The 19889-nt window shown below is 35.6% G+C and overlaps 2 protein-coding genes across 2 annotated transcripts; one reads left to right on the top strand and one right to left on the bottom strand.

Annotated features, from left to right (window-relative positions):
• The first annotated feature begins 169 nt into the window (after nucleotides 1-169).
• Nucleotides 170-9150, top strand: AFH14 (Formin Homology 14). The gene is made up of 20 exons (XM_078310589.1): nucleotides 170-310; nucleotides 469-563; nucleotides 879-1579; nucleotides 1658-1879; nucleotides 2079-2442; nucleotides 2662-3715; nucleotides 3806-3935; nucleotides 4026-4097; nucleotides 4607-4705; nucleotides 5596-5637; nucleotides 5754-5834; nucleotides 5950-6000; nucleotides 6121-6202; nucleotides 6286-6380; nucleotides 6467-6538; nucleotides 6617-6733; nucleotides 6836-6904; nucleotides 8241-8307; nucleotides 8403-8648; nucleotides 8809-9150. Exons 2-19 carry the CDS (start codon nucleotides 491-493, stop codon nucleotides 8540-8542), a joined length of 3531 nt encoding a protein of 1176 aa, XP_078166715.1. The 5' UTR covers nucleotides 170-310; nucleotides 469-490; the 3' UTR covers nucleotides 8543-8648; nucleotides 8809-9150.
• Nucleotides 9151-9612: 462 nt separating this feature from the next.
• Nucleotides 9613-18132, bottom strand: ALDH3F1 (aldehyde dehydrogenase 3F1). Its single transcript, XM_078310591.1, has 10 exons — nucleotides 17798-18132; nucleotides 17654-17722; nucleotides 17470-17566; nucleotides 12196-12402; nucleotides 11994-12118; nucleotides 11735-11839; nucleotides 10829-10989; nucleotides 10547-10637; nucleotides 10018-10167; nucleotides 9613-9921 (listed from the first exon to the last, which is right to left on the bottom strand). Exons 1-10 carry the CDS (start codon nucleotides 18032-18034, stop codon nucleotides 9670-9672), a joined length of 1494 nt encoding a protein of 497 aa, XP_078166717.1. The 5' UTR covers nucleotides 18035-18132; the 3' UTR covers nucleotides 9613-9669.
• Nucleotides 18133-19889: the final 1757 nt, after the last annotated feature.

Genomic DNA, 19889 nt, shown 5'->3' with positions numbered 1-19889 from the left:
TATAAGTCCGAATCCAGGCGAGCACAAAAACCAACAGCTTATTTCCAAACGGATCCAAAATTCTAATAGACTCCGAAATCTTAATCTAATTTGACTCCGAAATCTTAAATCTATTTTGTTTTTTTGTAATAACGCTCCTAGTTTATTTTACGCCTTAAACCATTCGAATACCATTTCGTGGCTACAGAACAAAAGTACTGAGTCTAGCTTCTGGTGAAATTCGCATCAATAAAAGCACGGAAACCTCTGGCCGCCTTCGCTGGAGGGATCGCCAGTGACGGATTTTTCACGGGAACTTGTAGCTCAGAAGGTGACCTCTCCTTTTCCTTCTCTAGGGTTTTCGTTTCGTTTGTAGAAGAGGTACTTGCTCCGTCAAGTTTCTACCTTTCCTTTCCTAGAAAGGAGTGATTATTTATTCCAGCTGATTTTTTTATTCGTGTAGTTTTGATGCTTGATTTTGCTTTTCAGTTCAAATTCTCTCTCGAATGATATGTCACTCCTCAGTAGATTCTTCTACAAAAGGCCGCCTGATGGGTTACTCGAGTTCATCGATCGTATCTACAGTAAGCGTTTAAAAAATATTCTTAAATATTTTTATACTCCCTGTCAATGTTTAAAGTATTTTTTTGCACAGCTGAGGTATGTGTGCTAAAACTGTTAAACCCGTGAACTGATTTGTATAGTATGCTGATTGCTTAGACCCTTAGCAGACGGTTAGGTTACTTCTTTTTTTGTTTTACTACCATTATACCAATACAGTCTGTTTAGTTTAGCTTTGGTACTGTCCATTTGATATTGGTGTATTTACTTGGAGAAAACATGCCACTCAAAAGTGACTGTCAATTGGTTTATCTAATTATCTCTATTCCCTCATGTAGTATTTGATTCATGCTTCTCAACTGAAGTTCTGCCGACTGGAATCTACAACCTCTACTTACACGAGACCATAAATGAGTTACATGAAGAGTTTCCCGAGTCTTCCTTTCTCGCTTTTAATTTCAGAGAAGGCAACAAAAAAAGCCAATTTGCTGATGCTATATGTGAATTCGAAATAACCACAATTGAGTACCCGCGTCACTATGAAGGCTGCCCAATTCTCCCTCTCTCTCTAATACAACACTTTCTTAGAGTATGTGACAATTGGCTCTCTTATGGAAACAACCAAAACATTATACTAATACATTGCGAGAGAGGTGGGTGGCCTCTTTTGGCATTTTTTCTGGCATGTCTATTGGTATTTAGAAAGGTGCATAGTGGCGAACAAAAGATGCTAGAGATTGTGCACAGAGAAGCACCTAAAGGATTTATACAACTATTTTGTCCCCTCAATCCATTGCCGTCACAGCTGAGGTACTTACAATATGTGGCTAGGCGAAACATCTCGCCTGAGTGGCCGCCTGCTGAACGGACCCTCTCTTTAGATTGTTTGATTCTTCGGGCTGTGCCGAGCTTTGATCCTGTCAATGGTTGCCGGCCACTGGTACGCATTTTTGGAAAGAGTGTTTTAGGCAAGAGAGGCAGTGCCACTGACATGCTTTTCACCATGCCTAAAAAGAAATCTTTACGGCATTACCGGCAGGTAATTTTTATCACAACACTTTTTATATATTTACTTCCATATAAGGCTTTTAGTAACAGCAAGTGTTTCATCTTATAGGAGGATTGTGATGTTATCAAAATAGACATACAATGTGTAGTTCAAGGAGATGTTGTTTTGGAATGTGTGCATCTTGACTTGGATCCCGAGAAGGAGGTGATGATGTTTCGTGCAATGTTCAATACCGCCTTCATACGGTCAAACATTCTTATGCTAAATGCTGATGATGTGGACCTACTCTGGGACTCAAGGGACTGGTATCCAAGAGGCTTTCGAGCAGAGGTAAACTAACCACATCCTATTCTATATCAATATCAGTACCAAGTTTAAATATTTGGGTCTTGTTGTATTTTGGGTAATTAGGTCCTTTTATTGGAGATACACACTCCGTGGGAGCCTTTAGTGCCTTAATTCCTGTCAGCATACAACATGCTTTTTGCGATACCTATTTGTATGCCTAACCACCAAATTCTAAATGCAGGTGCTCTTTTGTGATATGGAGAGCATATCTCCTCCAAGAGCACCAGTAGCTGCATTAAATGGAGAGGAAAAAGGTGGTTTACCAATTGAAGCTTTTTCTATGGTTAAAGAGCTCTTTAGTGGCATTGAATGGCTCGAAGGAGGTGAAGATGCTGCTCTTTTGTTACTGAAAGAATTATCCGAGAATTCCTTGCAAGGAAAATTACATAAGCTTGTTTTAAGTGACATGAAGAACCGAGCTGGCATGAATGTGATGTCACCTTTGGAATCTGATGAAGAGAAGGATTCGACTACTTCAGATTCTGTTGGCATGAATTTCATTTCAGAAGAACAAGATACATCAAATGAAGATGGTGATTCCATTGGTAAACTTGTTTTCCCTGCTTGAAGCATCCTTTTTGGCTTTTTTGCAGTAGAAGGCACATGAGTCCTTGCAATGTGCTCTGTTTTACTGATGCTTAAATATAGTTTACTTGTGAATACTTGTTTGCTTGGAAAACCCCAAATGTAACTTCAGATCTTATGAGGTATATGCAACTTATATAATAACATTTTTAATTAGGGGGCTTTCAATGTTGCAATAGGTTTTCAAGAAACACCTCTCTGCCATGCTACAGCTCTTCCAGGACCTTTACCAATAAAGCAAGCTATGGCACCGCCACCTCCACAATCACCAGCTCATCAAATATTATTAATGCCTCCATCACCTCCTTCACCACCATTGACACAACCAGCTTCATCAGATTCTCTACTGCATCCACCAAGTTCAGTTTCTACAGCTTCTGCACCTCCACTGTTTTCGGGACCCCCACCGCGTCCGCCGCCTCCACCTCTTACAAATTCATCCCATCAAAAGTCGTTGTCATTTGATGAAAAAGCTCACTTACAGCCAACAAATCCTTCACTACCACCCCCGCCCCCACCACCACCATTGTTAGCTATGGGAATAAAAAGACCTCCTCCCCCTCCTCCCCCACCACCTGGCACCAATGCTGATCTTCTACCTCTTAGAAAGCCCTCTCCACCAACTCAAGCTGCCCCACCACCTCCCCCACCTCCACCACCTCTAGCTCCTCCTAGACTGGCTCGAGACCCACTGCCACCTCCACAGCCACCTGCTCCTCGTGGACCACTACGAGCACCACCCAGTGCACTCCCTCCACCTCCACCTCCACCTCCACCGCCTCCTGGTCCACCTCAAGCTCGAGCACCACCTCCACCCCCTGCTGGACCACACAGAATGCCCCCTCCTCCACCTCCTCCTCCTCCTCGTGGGCCACCTGGAGTGCCCCCTCCACCACCTCCAGCTCCACCTGGACCCCCTCGAGGTCCACCTCCACCACCCCGTGCTTCATCTAAAGGCCCTCCACCTCCACCTCCTCCGGGTCCAGTTAAAAAAGGCCCCATGGCTCCATCTTCAAATGGACCGAATGCCTCAACACCTCCAGTCCCGCCACCTCCATCTTTGGGGAGGGGAAGAGGGATGATGCCCCCAAGCATAGGGAGAGGTCGAGGAGCTGCACTGAATAGTATTGCTCAAAAAAAGACTTCCTTGAAGCCATTACATTGGGTTAAGGTAACACGAGCTGTGCAAGGTAGTCTCTGGGCTGATTCTCAGAAGCAAGAGGGCCAATCTAAGTATGTACAAGTTTTTTTTTTAATTACTGTTCAATTGATTGTGACCTAATTAACAAGGTCTTACATAACAACTGTGGTTTTCATTAATAGGGCACCTGAGATCGATTTTAATGAGCTGGAGAGTCTATTCTCAACAGCTGTTACAAAAGAGCAAACTGGAGTTGGAAAAGGTGGACCAGGGCGAGGGTCTGGAATTAAGAAGCCAGAGATTGTCCATTTGGTACGACACTATATTTTTATTTTACAACCAGATCAAACTTATATTTTCCTATCTTATGTGATACACTGCTTGCTTTTTATGATATTTCAGGTTGAAATGAGGCGAGCAAATAACTGTGAGATCATGCTTACCAAGATTAAAATGCCTCTTCCAGATATGATTGTAGGTGTTCACAACTTAATATGCAATCACTTCTTTGCAATTGAGAATTCAGTAGAGTTACAATTAAAGTTTTGAAACTTCCAACGACATGGCATTTTTGGGAAATAAATTGCACAACAGAACTATGTTAACTTACATAATGTGAACTATGTTTACTACTATTTATAAATTGCAATTGAAAAATGAATGCATTAAAATTAACTTAAAAACTCACACATTTGACCGCTTGACTTGATACTAAATAAATTCGAAAAATTATAAATTTTGCATGTAACACACAACTAATGAAATAGATGGGTTTGAACGGTTTGGATTCACCGTTTGAAGTTGATTCGATAGGTTTTGGAGTTGGTGTTATATAGGCTGAAATGACACTGATGTCATACTAGCCGGACTCATTTATAAATGATGGATTTACTTATCTTGTTGTCAACTACATACCTCTTTTTATTCCTTTTTTCATATGTTTCTAATTTGTGTTGTTATTCTTGTTGCTATCAATTTCATAGAATGCAATCTTGGCTCTTGATACTACAGTGTTAGACATTGATCAAGTGGAGAATCTCATCAAGTTTTGCCCTACCAAAGAAGAAGTGGAGATGCTCAAGGTAAATGCTATCTTTGGGATTGTTTAACAAAAAAATGTATCCCTATCTTTTCTCAAGTTTACCCAATCACTTAAAAAGATATGCTATCTTTGTGCTCAAATCTTGATTTTTGAAACTACCGATCGGAGCTGCTTGCTGTGATCTTCATATTGAAATAGTGTCGAAGACCAAATTTTTTTATTTTGACAGCCTCATAGGTTGTTTGTGTATCAAATTTAATTCAATTTGAGTGTCATTTGATCTTCCATCAACGCTCATTAAATATAAGATTGATGCAAATTTTAACTCATCTGACGAACAGTAAAATATGCATCAAATTTCATCACTTATCAAATGTATGATATATTGATATGCATAAAATATAGTAGTGAGTAAATGCTGCTATGCATAGTGCATATTGGTCCGTACTATGGATCAATATCTTCATTTTCAAAGTTCAAACAATCGATATGAACCGTTCAACATGATCTCCATATGAAAATGTACCTGTGGATCAAATTTTACATTTTTTAGAATTTTTTTACTATTTTTTTAGATATGTAGAATATCACTTGAGCTAAAGATTCTAGACCATTTTTAAGTAGTGATTTTCTACCATCTAATAAAATGTAAAATTTAGTCTGCAAGTACATTTTCATATGGAAATCATGTTGAATGATTTAGGTTGATTATTTGGACTTTGAAAAGTTGTTCCATAGTACGGACCAATCCGCGCTATGCATAATACTGTAGCCTCTCTCTAAAATATAGATCACATTTCATGTGTTGGGTTTCAAAATAATTGTTATTTTTTACGGTTGCAAGATTGTCATGTGAATTTGTTATTAAAGGATCCCTACCCTTGCTCATATAGTCATATTAAGACATCTTCCTGCACTTGCTTCTTGCAGAGTTATGCAGGGAACAAGGAAATGCTAGGGAAATGTGAACAGGTTTTTGTTTTATTTTAAAATTTTATTGTTCCATTATTTCACAAATCCTCAAAGCCCTAGATAAAATTAAGTTTTTTCTGAAGTCTTTACCCTTTTAACTTTGCAAATTTTTCCAGTTTTTTCTGGAGCTGATGAAAGTTCCTCGAGTAGAGTCCAAGTTACAGGTGTTTGCATTTAGAATTACCTTCTCCTTACAGGTGCATTACTTTACCTTTTGTCTTCTTTATTATTTGGGATTTGTGTGCTTGAATGTATTTTCTTGTAGTTTTGAAGAGTTCAAATTTTTATGCCCCGCTGAAATTTTCTTGGCAGGTGCAAGATTTGCGCGTTAATTTAAGTACAATTAACAACACGGCTCGAGAGGTACCTTCTGATGAATTATTCCAACGTTTTTCAAGGGTCCAATTTGTGACAGTGCTAAAGCTACTTTTCATTTGCCTATAGCATATAAATGATATACATCTCCTATGTTATCTCTTATAGATAAAGGAGTCTGCAAAGCTAAGGCAAATAATGCAAACAATCCTCACATTAGGAAATGCATTGAACCAAGGCACTACTAGAGGTACGAGCATGAATTATATTGAAAAAATGAATATAACTATTTTAGTTGTATGTTATTTGCTTATATTGTCTCTGATTTCGTAGGCTCTGCTGTTGGATTCAGATTGGATAGTCTTCTTAAATTGTCAGATACCCGTGCAAGAAATAACAAGCTGACTTTGATGCATTATTTGTGCAAAGTATATCATCTAACTTCTCTAGGTTCTTGATCTTGTTGAAATCTGTGCCAAGTATCTTAACTCTCAAGTAATTGCTGACTTTATAGGTTATTGCTGAGAAAATGCCAGAACTCCTTGATTTTGGCAAGGATTTGGTTCACTTAGAAGCTGCCTCTAAGGTATCATTAAATGTGTCAAAGAAAATATCTAAATTTTGGAAGTATATTTAGCAATACTTGTTACTTTTTACTGGACAGATCCAGTTAAAACTAGTTGCGGAGGAGATGCAGGCAGTGAGCAAAGGTCTTGAAAAGGTTGAACAGGAGCTGGCTACCTCAGAGAATGATGGTGCAATTTCCACTGGCTTTCGTAAAGTATGGATAGTCTTATATCAATACAACTTGAAAGCTGGTGAATTTTTTTTTTTTTTTTGTAAAGAACAGATAATGTAAGTATATCTCATGTTTCTTTTGCAGGCCTTGAAAGGATTTCTTGACACTGCAGAGGCTGATGTGAGGTCTCTCATAGCTTTATATTCTGAAGTTGTAAGTGCCATTAAAACAGCTTTATATTTTCTTTTATTTTATTATTGTAAGTTTTCCCCATGGACTTGAAGGTCTTGCAAGTTGGGTTATAATAGGATGGTCAATACTTAATAGGGAAGGCAATTTTGTGTTCAGGTTGAATTTCATATCTTGGGCCATTCATATCAGATCATTTTGATTTTTGGGTTTAGTCACTGTCAGGTTGGTCATTTCGGTTCGGTCACCTCCTTTTCGGGTTTTCATGCTTCCTTTGGCTCAGGTTGTGTTCTGGTAACAGAATTGGGTGGGAGATTTGACTAGACAGAGAACAAAAAAGGAATTATTTGGGAGAAGTGAAGTTATTTCCATATTATCGGACACCCGTTGGGTAATGCCACGTGTTAGATTGGTTTTATTAGTTATTAATTAGGTTCCTTGGGTTACTATATGAAAATTTTGCTTTGGGGGGGGGGGGGTGGTGGTGTTCAGATCAGTGTTCTAAATAGCGCGCTATAGTGTTTTTGGACTCTAAACACTAAGCTATGGCATAATAACGCTCTATTTGAGCTACAAACGCTATAGCGTGTAGCGCAAATAGCGCCCGCTATGCAACATTTGCTTTTTTTTTTTTTTTTCAATTTATATGAGCTTTAAATAAAGGCTCTGATTGGATTTTAACCATAATTTTTTTTTTTTTGCAATTGACGTACTAAGTTTTATATTAAACTATTAAATATTTAATGAGAGATCCATCAAACGAAATCAAAATAAGGAAGCTACAACGCGCTATGCAACATGAGTTTTTTTTTTTTTTTTTTTCAATTTATATGGGTTTCAAATAAATGCTTAGATTGAATATATTAAGATATTTCTTGAAGTAACAAAATGATACTATATAGTAGTTTGAATATTTTTGAATATATTAAAATAGTTAATTATGCCATGATGTTTAGGTTAGTTTGAAATTTAAATAGAAAAATGATAAATTATGTCATGATGCTGAATATATTTTGAATAGAAAAAAATTGATAGTTTATGATATTAGTATTACTATGGATATTTTGAGTCGCAATTTGAACTTTGTATTGGTTATGAATATTATAATTTTTTAATCAATTTGATATTATTTATTGTTCTATGAGACTTTGATAATGTTTATATTTAGTACAAATATATGATATAATTTTTATAAAAATAAGAAAATGCTATGTAGCGTAGCTTTCGTTGTAACTTTTTTTGTAGACTTCCCGCTATGACGCGATAAATGCTATTTAGAACCTTGGTTCAGATAGATATTTTGTGTAAGGCAAGTGTTGTCTCTCTATGTAATTAACAAGGATATTGTTCTTCTTATTAGGGAAGAAATGCTGATTCTCTGGCCCAATATTTTGGTGAAGACCCAGCTCGGTGTCCTTTTGAGCAAGGTTTTGTTGTTTTGTTTAATTTTCGTTAATTTTATTTCCTTGGCTAATTTTCCGAAAGAAAACTTAATTTAACATTTTTTTTTTCTTGTCTTCAGTGACATCAATTCTGCTTCTGTTTGTCAACATGTTTAAGAAATCACATGAAGAGAATGCTAAGTTTGCTGAAGCTGAAAAGAAGAAAATGGAAAAGGAGGCTCTGAAGGAAAAGGGCAGCACTTCAGCAATAAAGGTTTGATTGAGGGGTGGTCATGTTGAAAAGAGGTTCCCAAAAATTCACATAATCTCGCCTATTGTTCTCAGTACAAAGGAAATATTTTAGTTGTCGAGTATTCTTCTATATGGTAAGTGACTGTGAAGATTCATATCTGTCATCATTGATCATAAAATATATTGTTGTTGAATTTTGTCCAATTTTAGGTTCTCTCCCAAATTTTCATTTTTTGTTTGATTTGCATACTCAATTATCATGCCAAACTGATAGTTTATATCAACTGAATGTAGGCCTTTTTGTAACTGCGGGTAAGAAGATTCCAACCCACAGTTGATGGATTGAGCTGGAGAGTAGCTGATGATCCCATGCAATTTCTTTTCCTGACAACCTCCACCAAGGATTACAAAAAACATATATCAGACATCTGTGAATCCCTTTGTGGCATTAGCATTTTTTTTTTTTTTTTTTGATTAATGCATTAGCACGTTAGAGAAACTAGAGATGTATATATGTAGGTATAAACATGGACAAGGACGAAACAGTAAAATGTTTTTATATAGCATATTGACATTACATTAACTTTATAATAGTAGAAGACGTCAGTGGATAAGATAGCAAAGTTGAAGCCAGAATTGCTGGAGTATTCTGTGATTGATGATTGTGTTTTTAATCAAATATGCTTTAAATTGGACTTAGCGTTCATCAAAGCATTACCCTTTATAGCTTAGCTTGCCATGGCACAACAACAAAAAAAGAGAGGGAAAACTGAGAGTTGTATAGAACACTGGTTTGCACCAACTTACTGTTCAAACAAAGCTCCACCGAAATATAGCAACTTGGTTTGGTTTACAGAAGTTCAGACGACTAAATACTGAAAATATAGTTACATCCAATACAATAACCACAGATACCTCTGAGGTATTTCTTTTTTTTTTTTTTTTTTGGTAAAAGTGGAAATATTCCACCAGTTTCATTGCGAAACTACAAAGTTCATACAAAATTAGTGCAAAGCACCGAATATAGATCCAACTAGTGGAACCTCAACCACTAGGAACTACCATCCACAAAACACAAAACAGAAGAACATACCCTAAGATGAAGAATTAGAACCAAATTCAAATTATAAGATAACAATATCACAATATCTCAGTTCAAGATCTGTAATTGCATCTCTTCAGGCCTAACCAACAAAGCACGAATCCCAAGTAATCATAGCGATAGAGATGCCTCATCAATTGTAATTTCTTTTCATTCCATGGTGGGTATCTGAAACTAAACTCGATGAGAAAGCTTCTTTTTACCACAGGTTTTCTATTGCTGAAGTTGTCAAAAGAGAACTTGCCATGGTATTGCCCAAAACCACTCTGGCCAACTCCTCCAAACGGTATTGTGTCACATAAGTACTGAGAACACAATGTACAAGTAGTGATGAATTAATATATAGTGAACACTTGTGCCGGGAACTGTAATATCTGGAAGAAAACTAATAAAGGTCTTACTTGTATCATTGCATCATTAAAAACAACACATCCAGAGGAAGTTTCCTCTACAATTCGCCGTTTCAGCTTCTCATCATGAGTGAAGCCATAGATTACGAGAGGCGTTGGCATTGCTCTTAGGAACTTTACACTATCTTCAATTTTCTTCAACTGCCAAACAAAAGTTACTCCAAAAACTAAGAAATAATAGTTGAAACGTAAATCATACATATAGCAGTAAGCCAGTAACTACACTCAGCTACCTACATATTAACTATCAGGCGGTGCGTTATCAAGTAATATGCCTTTCTTTTTATAGTATGTATTCATTTCCCTCCCAATGCACTAAATTGTGCTAAGCAGTTGTATGCCTAAAATAGAGCTTAGTTGATGCTCCAACATTTATGATCGCGATATGAAGTTCTATTGACATAGGCAAATTCTTCTACTTGAAACTGCTGAAAACATAAATATTTTTAGGCCTAATTTATTTTAAATTGTTTAACCAGAAGTAGCTGTTAGTAGACACCATATTGCATGATTTTATTACCGTAATGATTGGGAGCAAGGGACCAAATATCTCTTCTGTCATAATCTCCGCATCTAGCGGTGGATTTAGAAGTATTGTAGGCTCAATGAACCTGCACCAAAGTTTCACAACTTAACATCAGATCACCTGATAAATAGATTGAGATATTGCTAACATGTTTTGCACTACAATATTCAATTAACTATAGGTTAAGTGTCATCGTAACTCGTAAGTGTAAGCCCACTTGGGTCATATGTCTTGCAAATAATTATAAAAAAATAGAAATAATGCTTGAGAGTTTACAGCTTTTCAGGATTCATGGAACCGCCATGCACAATAGAAGCTGCAACCGATTCATTTTGCAATAGGTTACAGAGCCTTTGGAAGTGATGCTTATTAACTATGTGCGTCATATGCTCCGAATTGGTGAAGAATTTCTGAAGAACTCCTTTCAGTAACTCTATCTACAATGAACGAGTAGATTAATTATAAACTGTAATCTACTACTAATCAAGTGCGGTTTATTAATACCTGAACCCAGGGGAGCTTTGTTGTAGTTTCGTAAGACATTATAACAATATGCAATAAAATTAAGGAGAGTCCGGTAACCATAATTTGCCACACTTTACTTTTGCATTGATCTCTCACAATTAAAAATTTGAACGATGAATCCAAACTACTGATGTTGTTCTTATTCACGAGAGATGCCTCAACATTTAACTTTTATATTATTTTAAGTTAGTTTTGTACTAGATCAAAAGTCATAAAAGGAACAAGCTAAAATTTATCTATTAAATTGACTATATCATTAAGAACCAGCCTTTGATCTAGTGGCAAAAAACAATACCCTCGGTCTGAGAGGTAGTGGGTTCAAAACCCAGATGGGTGTCTTTTATAGACATCAAATGTAAGTTCTCACATGCTAGACCTCCACCTTTCTTATAAAAAAATTGACTTTACCCTCTATTTTATGAACTATTGATCTTTTTTTAGTACAAACTCTTCATCTTGCATGAAACAAACTCAAAAATTTCTCTTGTATAGAGAGAAAAGATAATATTCATATTAGTTGTTTGGATTTAAATTTCGAGCAATTAATATTGAAGTCAGCGTGATGATTTTTGGCATCCAAATTAATGGCTCCGAAATTTACTACGAAAAATACTGGTGTCATTAAAAAAAAAAATGGAAAAAGCAACAGAAAGATACCAAAGTCGGTGCATATTTTTCTTCGACAAGCAAATAGTCAATCCCGATGCAGGCCTGGCCATAACATGCTCCCCATTTTCCTCCAACAATTCGCTCCACGGCCACCTAAGTTTAGTTGAGAACAAAACTCAGTGAACTAAGAATAGTACATCATTAAAAACTATAATTAATTAGATAATCAGATTGTACATTACAATATACAACTTATATTAGGTGGGAAGACCATGGTAAAACTGATACTGGATCGAACAATATATACCTGTTTATCTCTTGAACTATTCAGTGAATCTAAAATAGCCGGGCATTTTCCACCTAGCTCAAGAGTAACAGGTGTGAGATGCTTTGCTGCTGCGGTCATCACTATACGCCCAACCTTGGGACTCCCTGGATATATGTAACAGTTTTCTGGTTACCTTTGTCAGTTCAGAAGCTTAAAGAAGTGTATTAAATCAATCCAGCACCTGTAAAGAAAATTTTGTCCCATTTGAGATCCAAAAGTTGTTCGACAACTTGCGGGCCCCCCTGGATGACCTTGATGGCTTCATAATCCAAATATTTTGGAATTATGTCTGATAAAAACTCAGATGTTGCAGGGGCCAGATCTGATGGCTTCAAAACAGCAGCGTTTCCAGAAGCTATTGCACCGATCAAGGGCTCCAAGGAGAGTCCTGTACAAAAATGTACAATATCATTTTGTTGCAAAAGAGAAAAGCAATGAGGTTGAGAAATAAGTCTTGAACCCAAATTAAATTTATTTAGCAGGCCCAAAAGGGCGCATATATAATAATTTTCACAGTATTTCAGTTTTGTCTTAATTTTGCAATCAAAGAATGCATATGCAGGCATGTTCTTTTTCTTCTTTTGTTTGTTATTATTTTTGTACAAGTTCATTATTTACAAAGTTGCACAGTATTTTCGCTTTCATAGGTATTTACAATTAAGGCAGACTGGTGCAATCAGCTCCTTTGCCTGTCTAAGAGTAAACATGCATTAATTCTGTTTCCAGTGTAGTGTGTAGGGTCACAGTAAATATTTTCATGCAGCTTATATATTGGACCATGAAAAATGTAGTACGGAATTAATAAAATTACAACTGGGAACCATAAAGTACAAATAACAACTTGAATAGCCTTTTTCTTTTCTCCAAAGAAATACCAAGAATTGAATGTTTTTAACAGAACTCGTTCCCAATTTTCCCTTTTCCAAAGTTTCCTTTTACCCTTTAAAGCAACCATATTTTTTTTTTTCTCTAAAGGAGAACACAACTATGTTTGAAAACAACATTCATTTTTACTTGGATTTTACCTGGACGTTGAGTTCTGTGTGTTTCTTGAGATTTAGTATGAATTCGTATCCTTTGAGTTAACTCAAATTTTGAGTCCAGATCTGGACCGTTCGTTTTAAGTCCGTATGAATATTAAAGGCCTTTGTGCATTACATGTGCGGACTGGATTAACCTGATTCTGATCATATGGTCTGAAGCTAAACTCAAACGGTGCGTTCATGCAGAGGATGCGGATTCATTGAGTATCTGGAAATGTGTTCCCTTAACATTAACACTAATTAATTAGAAAACCACCAGGAAACAGTCAAACAGAGCAAATTGTTTTTATTTTCACATTAAAAATCAAATTATCAGAAACAAGATAAATTGTTTTTATTCGATCTCCCTAAACTTGATTTACAGCAATTAGCATCTCCACCTACTAACTTGCCAGAGTAAACTGTAAAATCACCATGTACCTTTATTATTTATTTTAATTAATCAGTATTTACGCAACCCAAATAAACCCGAAGAACCTAAACTAGTGTTATCGTTGTTAAACTACTAAGATCTATCCCTGTAGATCGACACCCGACACTACTACACGGTAGGATTATGTGCTTGTAATTCAACAGAGTAGCATTATAGTAACTAAGTATATATTTTATATATGCTAAAAGTTAGTAGTCTCATTTTAAGTCATCACCTCACAGATAATAAGGATGTCATCTGCATACTAGATCACTTCTTGCCGTATCCTGACATGGTTTGGCATGAGACCATCCATGTTTCAGAGGAAACGATGAAGAGTATCTGCCACGATAATGAATAACATTGGTGATAAGAGATCACCTTGTCGAAGCCCTCTTTTATGTTTGAAAAACCTTATCGTCTCGCCATTCACCTTGATTGTTGAGGATGATGATCGCAACAGATTTAGTACTAGTGAAGCCCATCCCAGAGGAAATCCCCTCTCGATTAGTAGATTCATTAGAAAACACCAATCGACTGTATTGAATGCTTTTTCAAAATCCACCTTATACATCACCGCCGGGAGTTTATTTTTGTGGCAAAAATTAAGGAATTCTCTGGTGGAGAGAAATGACTCCATAAGTGACCTTCCTTTAATAAATGCAGTTTGAGTTTGCGCAATGATAGATTGTAGATGCGGTTGTAGCCTAGCAGCCATAATTTTCGTAACCAATTTTTCCACGGTATTAATTACACTGATCGGCCTAAAATCCGTAACCAATTTTGCCACGGTCTCAATAATTTTCATAAGTTGTTGCGTGTCTTCGCCACAAAACATCGAAAATTAATGAGAACAAAATAATTGATATGGTCGAGTAGAAGCTGTGAAACCTACATGCCATCTCTTCTCCATGATTTTATTTCTTCCGCACAAATTAATTAGTCATGCTGTTACAAGTTCTTTCACGACACGTACATGACATGACACACAAATTGTGTGTCATGTCCATGGCAAGACATGTCACATTAAACAAACTGACTTAATCATGTCACGTGATTAGTTTTTCCAACATTATTTCTTTGTTTAATTTGTTTTTGCAATTTGTTTATATTTTGTAGCATTTTTTTTCTGATTTTTTTAATGAACCAACTTAAATCTGAAAAAATAAATTAAATGCACCGGTCACATCATGTTTGATCACGTTGCGCATGGTTACGATGTGACCACTTGTGACATGACCATTCACATGACGTGACTGCTATCCACCATTTTGATCACGTCATGTAAAAAAAACACACACATGACGTGGCGCAGCGTGACCAAGTCACAACAGCTAATCACGTCACGTTTTTCCTTTACTATCCATTGGGAGAGAGGCCAATGGAACCAAACCACGGTCTCATCGATTTTTTCATACTATGTGGTTGTTGGTGTGGTAAATTGTGAAAATCGGTGTTATTATTAGTTCGGTCCCTTACATTTAGCAAGTAAAAAAAAATTGTTTTTGATAGTTTGATTTTTTTTCTTATTTCTAAAAATAAAAAATTGTAAAAAGAGCACGGAGTAAGTTATCAGTACGGGTGTCAACAGGTACGGTAAGGGTCGAGTGAAAACATGTTCATATCCGTACCCGTTACAAATTATCCTTACTCGTATCCTATCCTTACCCGTTACAAATTGCCCTACCCGTACCCTATCCTTACCCGTTGTAGTTGTCGGATAACGAAACAGTAGCGGGTAAATAACGGTTAATACTTGTATAATAATTATTTTTATTATTTATTAAATAAAATACTAAGATATATTTATTTGTCACATATATAATCACATTACTAATATGAAAATTAATTCCAACTAATTTTTTTTTATCAAAACACAAATATCTCTGTTCTTTAATTAAAAAAAAATCAAGCGTGCAAATAAAAGCAAGATGGTCAATTGTTCAAGTGCTTTAATGGTGAATTATGTTTAACACAGTTATATAAATGATCAATTATTCAAGTTAGAAAATTTAATAAATTTTGTTTTTCAAGATCAAGAGTAGTTGCCAGTTGGACTGTTGGAGATGGATAATAATTCAATGCTCATTAAGATATTATATATATATATATATATAGAGGTTGGCTAAGATCAAAGTGGTAGTTCCTGAGGTTTGGTGCTACCAATTCGTTTTTCAATTTTCAATTTTCAAAACATCGATCCGAGCCGTTCAAGTTGATCTCTATATTAAAATGTGCTTGGAGACCAAATTTTACATTTTCTGAATTTTTTTACTATTTATTAAGCCACTTTGAAAACCGCTGATCCAATGGTGGCTTAACAAAACATTAAAATTAGAAGCCACCGTTGGATCAGCGATTTTCGAAGTGGCTTAATAAATAGCAAAAAAATTCAGAAAAATGTAAAATTTGGTCTCCAAGCACATATTAATATGGAGAACAAGATGAACGGTTCGGATTGACATTTTGAACTTTGAAAATTGAAAAACAAATTGGTAGCACCAAACCTCAGGAACTACCACTTTGATCTTAGCCAACCTCTATATATATATATATATACAGAGAGAGAGAGAGAGAGTGGCTAATATCAAAACGTTTGCACCACGCCTCCCGTGCAACCAAGTCATTTTCTGATTTTTAAAGTCCAAATGATCGATCCGAACCGTTAAATGTGTTCTCCATATTAAAATGTGCTTGGAGACCAAATTTTACATTTTTGGAATTTTTTTACTATTTATTAAGCTACTTTGAAAATCGTTGATCCAATGGTAGCTTCTGATTTTACTGTTTGGTTAAGCCACCGTTGGATCAGCGATTTTCAAAGTGGCTTAATAAATAGTAAAATTTTTTCAAAAAATGTAAAATTTGGTCTCCAAACACATTTTAATATGGAGAACACATCTAATGGTTCGGATCGATCATTTGGACTTTAAAAATTGAAAAATGACTTGGTTGCACAGGAGGCGTGGTGCAAACATTTTGATATTAGCCACTCTCTCTCTATATATATAGAGTAAGGCTACGGTGAGTTGCGAAGTAAAACATGTTTTTACTTTACGCAATATTTTCATTTTCAAAGTTCAAATAGCCGATTCAAACTGTTAGATGTTTAATATATAATAAAATATGATTGGAAACTAAATTTTACATTTTTTAGAATTTTTTTACTATTTATTAAGCCACTTTGAAAATCTGAAAATCCGGGTGAACAGTAAAAACAGTAAAAATTTCTGGACCGCTGGATCGGCGATTTTCAAAGTGGCTTAATAAATAGTAAAAAAATTCCAAAAAATATAAAATTTGGTCTCCAAGCACATTTCAATATGGAGATCATGTTGAGCGGTTCGGATTGACATTTTGAACTTCAAAATTGCAAAATATGAGCGTGAAGTAAAATAGTCATTTTACTTCGCAACTCACCGTAGCCCAACTCTCTCTCTCTCTCTCTCTCTCTATATATATTTATATAATTACCCTATCGGATAACGAGTATGAAATAGGTTTTATCCGTATCCTTACTCGTTTTGATAACAGAAATTTGTTTTTACCCATACCCAATAAGTTTACAAAAAAAAATCTTATCCATATCTATTTTATTGAATATGTACGGATCGGATAACCAGATAAAAGAGTGCCATTGACACCCGTAGTTATCAGTTACCTACTCCAAAGGGCTCTTTTAAATTTATAGCGGCCTAGCCACTCTGCTTTCATTTATTAAGACCAGTGGCATCATGTTGCTTCCTTGAATAACATTTTTCTTTTGTGCAGAATAGATGAGAGATGTTAACTAAGAATTTGTTTTCTTGATTAAATTTGCACATTGGTCTAACCCTTGTGATATTAGCAGTAGATTCATGGAATAAAAAAAAAGGACAAAGAAAAGATAATAGAAAAAAAAATCGATGACATGAGAGTGTTTCTAACAACAACAACAAAAATTATGTTTTCCCTTTTAATGGGGTCCCTATTAATTTTAGTAGAATATAAAAAATATTACCTAATGGAAAATTCCAGCAGGAGAAAACAAGAACAACACCCAGCGGCTCCGGTACAATCTCAGCAACAGTTGGAAATAAAACAAGCGGCAAACTCACCTACATATCAAATTTCAATTTCTTCATTAAATTCCTCTGATGAACATAAAAAATAAAAAAATAAATTAAGGAAAAACGAATTCTCACTCTCTCAGGTGTCATCCATTTCTTCAAATACAGAAGCGCATTTTCTGTTGACTTGACCAGAGCTCCAACCTAATAAGAAAACATTTCAAATTTAAAATAAAAAATTATACCTCATTTTGGGTTTCCTATTAATAAAACAAGTACCTCATCTCTGAAGGCCTCGACACGGTGTTTACCCAAATCATCCTTCAAAACCTTACACATGTCATCCTCTCTCTCTTTAAGAAGCCTGAGTAGAGATTTAAGTTGAGATTGTCTCCAATCAAAGCCTCTTGTTTTACCACTTTCAAAAGTTGTTCTTGCCTCAGCAACCACACTCTCCAGTCCCAAAACCCCCATCTCTTCGTCTCCTCCCTTGTTTCCAGTAGTAGTGAGCGCCATTGTGCTCTCTCCTTCACTTCTTAAATAAGCCGGGAGCCAACAGTAAGTTTAATTGCTGAAAGTGAGATCTCAACTAGCCGACCCAAATAGCCAAAACCATGAAGGATATGATTTATTTTTCTTTTACATTTATGGGGCATTTTAACTGGATCTAGCCATAAGGCAACAACAAAGGAGTAAAGAGACTGTACCTCTTTGCATAAAATTGTACAAGGAACTTCATCGTGCCTTTAGCATGAAATTAATTCGTGCAATTGCAGGGAAAATGGTCCATTCAAACAACCACTGAGGTAAAATTTTTATTAATTTGTCATGATCAAAATTACAATTGAGATAAAAAAAGATATTAATTTTACATGAATTGGCGTCACGTGATTAAAATAATAAAAAATAATTCGTGTAATTAATTACGGGAAAAATGGTAAACTCAAGCCACCGCTAAGGTAAAAAGGTTATTAATATATCATGATCAAAATTATTATTGAGATAAAAAATATTATTAATTTTCATATGATGTGATATTGATTAAAATAAAAAAAATTATGTAATGTGAATATTTATGACATGTTGAGATAAGAAAGATAGTATAGTTGACTAGAAAATAATTTTAGTATTTTTAGTTATTTAAATGTTAAGACTTCGATTTCTTCTTATGACAGGTTGTGAAGATTTTCGGAAAAGAAAATAGTTATGAGATGTTTATGAAACAGAAGCTAGAAAGAGGAAATTTTCTGAATGCAAGAATAGTTTGTAGTTCTTGATTAACCTTTTACACAGAGTACAATGATCTCCATTTATAGAGAATGATAATTACATCACTAACTATAGTTAGGCTCAACTAACTAGAGTTCTAACTACCTCATTAATTAGTTGTTTGTTACAATAACTTTCTACGATATTTGCTAATTAAATCACTGTCTTGGATAGTCTTGTTGCTGACATTGATCATCTCCAATAGGATCAGAACTGGAGCCTTCCAGGGTACTATTATTAGTTTAATTATTTTTATTAATTTTTAAATAAATTTCGAATCATTAATTATACAAACATTGGACTTTACGTTTTCATAATAGAATATATATATCGCAAAAGTGAAGTTCGATTTTCGTTTTCACTTTTCAGTTTGTATGTTGTTTCAGTCTATTCACTCGCTGTAATTAATGTGATATGCGTGCCCCGCAGCTCTGTTCATTTGATCCGTGTCGCGTGACGTGTTGTTTGTGCCGCTAAGATAAACTCGGCGTACTGATAGTGTGTCATGTTTCTAAGCGAACACGACTATATATGACGGTCAGACGGTCACGTAAGTATGTGTTTCTGTACGTACTATACCGTGACATGTTACATGTCATGTTCTGAAGGGGTGCAAATGATGTATATCATGGCTTCAATCGTGATGTATTAAGGTCTGTTCACGTGGCATAACCTGAAGTACGTGTTATATTCATTAAAAAAAGGAAGTCATCTGACACACTACTACAAGAATTTTTTTTTATATCGGTTGTAATCGCGTTCTGCCATCGGATTTTGAACCGATGCATATCACCCCAATAGAAAATGCAAATATATATGCCATCGGCAAAAACTGATGACGTTAAGCACCAACGTCATCTGTTGAAAAATTAGAGACCGATAGAAGTAATAGTTTTTCGGTCATTAAATGAGTCGTTTAATGTAGAAGCCACATGATTTGATTGATTCCATATTTTATTTTTACCATGCAATAGTTACTATAGCCTACACTATTGCTATTCATTCATGCACATCACTACTACAGAAATGGTCATTGTACACGGACATAAACAAGCGAACTACACGGATTTTCCGCCGCGTGGGCTGTCACGGTGTAGAAATC

The sequence above is a fragment of the Carex rostrata genome, chromosome 11 (assembly GCF_964058835.1).
Source record: "Carex rostrata chromosome 11, lpCarRost1.2, whole genome shotgun sequence".
NCBI lineage: Eukaryota > Viridiplantae > Streptophyta > Magnoliopsida > Poales > Cyperaceae > Carex > Carex rostrata.
This window is presented reverse-complemented; position numbering and strand designations above follow the sequence as displayed.

Coding starts and splice junctions, on each gene's coding strand:
- ALDH3F1 (XM_078310591.1), bottom strand. CDS start 18,034: ATGGCGCTCACTACTACTGGAAACAAGGGAGGAGACGAAGAGATGGGG. Junction 12,403..17,469: donor CTGCTGGAATTTTCCATTAG/GTAATATTTTTT, acceptor ATTTTTGTACAG/GACTCTCCTTGGAGCCCTTG. Junction 10,990..11,734: donor AAAAATATGCACCGACTTTG/GTATCTTTCTGT, acceptor CGTTCATTGTAG/ATAGAGTTACTGAAAGGAGT.
- AFH14 (XM_078310589.1), top strand. CDS start 491: ATGTCACTCCTCAGTAGATTCTTCTACAAAAGGCCGCCTGATGGGTTA. Junction 564..878: donor GTTCATCGATCGTATCTACA/GTAAGCGTTTAA, acceptor TCCCTCATGTAG/TATTTGATTCATGCTTCTCA. Junction 3,936..4,025: donor AGCCAGAGATTGTCCATTTG/GTACGACACTAT, acceptor ATGATATTTCAG/GTTGAAATGAGGCGAGCAAA.